Consider the following 4,495-nt stretch of genomic DNA (forward strand, 5'->3'; position numbering starts at 1 on the left):
TTTTTTAACTGGTTCAAAGTATTTCAAATACCAAAATTCAAATACAAAAATCTTTTTTTATCGATAATTCTATAAGTGGTAATATTTTATTCATTTATATAGTTTATATTTCTTAGACTTTCTTAATTAATAATTTTGTTTTAAATGCTCTGTATTACTTATAATTATGCTTACATTTATGTATATTTAATTGTATTTGCAACTAATATGTAAAAGGCACTAAGTGCCGTTTATTTGAATAAAAAATAAAAAAAAATAAAAAAAATATTTGCGAATTCAGAAAAATTATTATTATTTAATCATCTTAAGGCTGTAGTCTGGTAAAACGAACGCAAAATTAGGAAATCATACGATTTTGCCATTTTAAAACGAATGTTTGTCGAAAATCGCGCAATAAAAAAAATTAAAAATTATGTATGAGATAAAAACAATACTTTTTATAGGTATTTCTATCAAAAAATGTACTTCAAAGTTTCATATAACTAAAATATAATTACTTTTAGACCGGCAGATTACGCCATTTCAAATTTAGACTAAGCTTATTAATCTGGGATCTCAATAAAGACTAAGTATTGAACTGATTTTTCTTTAAATGATTTAAAGATAATAAATTTAAAAAGGAGATGGCCGCGGCAGAATTTTATTTTTTTGTTTTTGAAAAGAAATATAAGCATTTTAAAGCACATAAATTTTTGTAAAATTTTCCTTTATTTCTACGTAAATTATGCAATCAGTAATACCATAAAAAATTTAAAAATATTGAAATAGTTTAGTTAAATCCTTTTTTTATAGAACTGTATTTTTTTTAAATTTATTTTTTAATTTATATATAATTACTTTCAGACCGGCAGATTACGCAATTTCAAAATTTAGACTAAGCTTATTAATCTGGGATCTCAATAAAGACTAAGTATTGAACTTAAATTTTTAATAATGATTTGAAGATAATAAATTTAAAAAGGAGATGGCCGCGGCAGAATCTTATTTTTTTGTTTTTGAAAAGAAATATAAGCATTTTAAATCACATAAATTTTTCCTTTATTTCTACGTAAAATTATGCAATCAGTAACACCATAAAAAATTTTAAAATATTGAAATAGTTTAGTTAAAACCTTTTTTTATAGAACTGTATTTTTTTATTTTTTTTTCAATACGATAATTCTAGTTGTAATATTCAATTTTAAACAATGTCTTATTTGGGTTTTTATTACATTCAGATCGGCCCTCAGAGCGGCCGCAGACGGACGTGTTTTCTGTGCTCAAAATTTTAATGCCTTTTTCAAAACAAAATTTAGTTCGAAACATATTATTTTTGTGTTCCTTCTAACACAATTTAAACCAGGATCAAAACCAAGTTATTTTTTGAATGAATAGTTTGTTCGAATTTGATAAATCATTCAAAAATGTAATTTCACGTCATATTCAAATAACAATTAACGGCGTCATTTTACTCGTACACAAAAACGGTCAAATTGCACATTTATCTAGGACATACCAGCACTCGGTAGGTACTATGTACAAAGTGTACACTAAACAGCCATATAATTATTACAATGTCGCGAACGCAGCCAACTTCATTGTGATGGTTTGACGTTTTGCTTAGCCGGCCTCAGACTAATAATATTTTCTATCAATCAGAATTACTTTATTATAGAAATCAAAGACGAGTGATACTTTAATCCATAAATTTGGAATATTTAGTGACCGATTTTATCATAACAATGCAGAAAAAACCAACGAAAAAACCAAACGAAAACTAAATCAATCCCAATTTCCAAAGGAGAAATGCAATGTAAGTTGGATTTGATTAATTTATTAGTATTAAAATTTAGAATACAAAGGACAGACATTTGATTTACATAAATCATTGTATCACCATTACAAATAAATGTAACAGTTTATTATTTGCTTATTTTAGGATTCAAAAAAGCTCAAATTAACTAAGGCCTGTGGAGAATACACTGTAAGTTATTGTCTTATTTTCTTAGATAAATAAAATTCCTACAACATTTTACAAAACAATACTAAATGTACAAATAAGTTTGAATTTGGTAATGTATCCCTAAATAAAACACGTTTATTGAATTTTTATTTTACTTTATTTGTTTAAAAAGACCAGAGTTTATATTGTGACGCATTCCGTCGTTTGAAAATGTCCTAACAAGACGAAACGCGTCACAGTATACGCTCTTATATATTAAAAAAAATAAAGTACAATAATTAATTAAGTAATAAAGTACAAAGAATTCTACCAATTGTCTGCATTCACAATAAAAAAGTACAAATAATAATTATTATAACCCTTATTTTCTAAATATTGACTATCAATAAGTAGGGTTATATTTGCCTTTTGGGTAATATGCAAATTGAAATGTTTTAGGGTGTTCCAGCGAAATATCTTTCAACTGATATTCTAGAAGATGACGGTTGTCAGGTTAGTATTCATATCGAAGTAGGAATATTTTAAGTATTTACATTAAAATAGCTAATGAAATCTAAATTGGATTATGATTATTAATTAATCTGTATTATTTCAGGCGCAACAGCTAGTTCCAGAACTGCTAGCACAGCCATTACACCCCTTTAAGTTGGAAGGCAGGAGAGTTGTGGACATCCAGGAATTTTTCACTAAAATCCAGGAAATATTTTCTCATTCTTCCATGTTTGATTGCAAAGGAACGAATATGGTGATTGTGGATGAAAAGTTGCATGGCTTTAATTCTATATTAAATTTAAAATGTAATATGTGTGGATTATGTTTTTCTGTAAATTGTTGCAAGGACAGATCGAATGAAATGAGTTTAAATGAATCGTTTGTGTCTGGAATATCGAGTATCGGTTCTGGATATAGTGGTTTGCAAGAGTTGACTGCTGCTGTTGGAATTCCTTGCATGAGTAAATGGAAGTATTTGAAGATCAATAAGAAAGTGTGTGAATGGTGGGATACTGCGAAACTAAAAGTTATGGAGGAGGCAACGAAAGAAGAGGGACAACTGGCTACTGCGAATGGTGAAATTGATGAAAATGGTAAACCAATGATAACTGTTGTGGCTGACGGGTGTTGGTCTAAGAGATCATACAAAACCAACTACTCGTCTAACTCGGGCGCAGCTTCTATAGTAGGGTTTCGTACGGGGAAAGTTCTATATATGGGTGTTTATAATAAATACTGTGTGATTTGTGCTAGAGCAACTAATAAGAATATTGAGGCACCAAAACATGAATGTTTTAAAAATTACTCAGGATCTTCAAGTGGTATGGAATCGGCGATCATTCTGAAAGAAATTTGATAGAAAGAAGAACGGTTTTACAATCAGATAGCGGGGAATGGTTAGAAAAGTGTAGAAATTTACTCACTGCGTCATGGTTTGGTAAAGTTTGTAAAAGAAGAATAGGAATTAGTTGTTCAGGGTTAGTTAAAAGTATGCCATATAGTAAATCGCTAAGTAATATTTTTTCTATTAAATATGGTCAGGATTATGAACTGACCGCATTAAACCAATTAAGCCTTCAAGAAAATATCAAATTTCAGAAGTGTGGGCTGTTTATTGATAGTGAATATTGTTTTCTAGGCGCCACACCAGATAACATTAGTACGGATCATGGCGGTATCATTATAGAAATAAAATGTCCATCGTCTGCTTCTAATATGACTATGACTGTTGAAACCGCCATCGACAGTGGTAAAATTAAGTTTTGGAAAAGAAATAGAAACCATACCGAGTATTATGTAAATCAGAATCACGATTGGTATTACCAAGTTCAAGGACAGTTGCATATTACTAAAAAAAATATATGTCTTTTTGGAGTGTGGACCGGAGCCCAACATAAAATTAAAATCTTTTTATTTAAACTGTTTGCTTCCAGAGCTTGTTGACCCCCGAGTTACACGATCCATGCCTATCAGAGATCCACCAAATGTTCTCGAGGCTATCGAAAACAAAAAAGTTGCCCCCAATAAAGTCATAAATTGTTAAAAAAAGCTGTTTAACGAAAACATCCCATCAACCAGTAAAAGTTAAATTATACTCACCAGTTTCAGAAAAATATTTACCTAAATCAGCTTAGAAATTCCGCCCTCTTTCAACTATAATGGTTTTTTTTTTTTAAATTTATGTAGATGTTGCTTTTATTATTTTTTTAATTTCTGTTTCCAGATACACAACTTTGATTGAACCTGTCCCCCCTAAATCAAGACCATTGTAACATGAAATATATTCTTAGTTCTTTTTCACAATGTATTTTTCATAAAATAACTAGCGATCTATTGTTATCAAAAATATTGGGATTCTTTACTGGTTCTTCCCAATAATATATATTTTTGAACCATTTGCACCTTAGTATTTTTTCAATAAAAATGAAATTTTCCTCCACAATTTGTTTATTTTTACTTACAAGCGGTCCCACGATCAATTTCTGGCAGGGTTAAGTGAAATATTTTTTTTATGTGTTTTTACGTTGCAATATTTAATTCTCCTTGGACTGGCACGGGACA

The 4,495-nt window shown here is 29.3% G+C and overlaps 1 protein-coding gene across 1 annotated transcript; it reads left to right on the top strand.

The window, feature by feature from the left end:
- The first annotated feature begins 1,233 nt into the window (after nt 1-1,233).
- On the top strand, nt 1,234-4,376 carry LOC148271948 (uncharacterized). The gene is made up of 5 exons (XM_088240715.1): nt 1,234-1,504; nt 1,655-1,792; nt 1,919-1,963; nt 2,381-2,434; nt 2,538-4,376. Exons 1-5 carry the CDS (start codon nt 1,367-1,369, stop codon nt 3,288-3,290), a joined length of 1,128 nt encoding a protein of 375 aa, XP_088096841.1. The 5' UTR covers nt 1,234-1,366; the 3' UTR covers nt 3,291-4,376.
- Nucleotides 4,377-4,495: the final 119 nt, after the last annotated feature.

Source organism: Micrasema longulum, unplaced genomic scaffold (genome assembly GCF_059751315.1).
Source record: "Micrasema longulum isolate JH-2025_06_02 unplaced genomic scaffold, ASM5975131v1 h1tg002569l, whole genome shotgun sequence".
NCBI classification, from domain to species: Eukaryota; Metazoa; Arthropoda; class Insecta; order Trichoptera; family Brachycentridae; genus Micrasema; species Micrasema longulum.

What these genes read in the sequence shown, in the direction of transcription:
- LOC148271948 (XM_088240715.1), top strand. Translation starts at nt 1,367, where the DNA reads ATGAATAGTTTGTTCGAATTTGATAAATCATTCAAAAATGTAATTTCA. An exon ending in AGGCCTGTGGAGAATACACT is followed by an intron (nt 1,964 to 2,380) that starts GTAAGTTATTGT and finishes GAAATGTTTTAG; the next exon opens with GGTGTTCCAGCGAAATATCT. An exon ending in TAGAAGATGACGGTTGTCAG is followed by an intron (nt 2,435 to 2,537) that starts GTTAGTATTCAT and finishes GTATTATTTCAG; the next exon opens with GCGCAACAGCTAGTTCCAGA.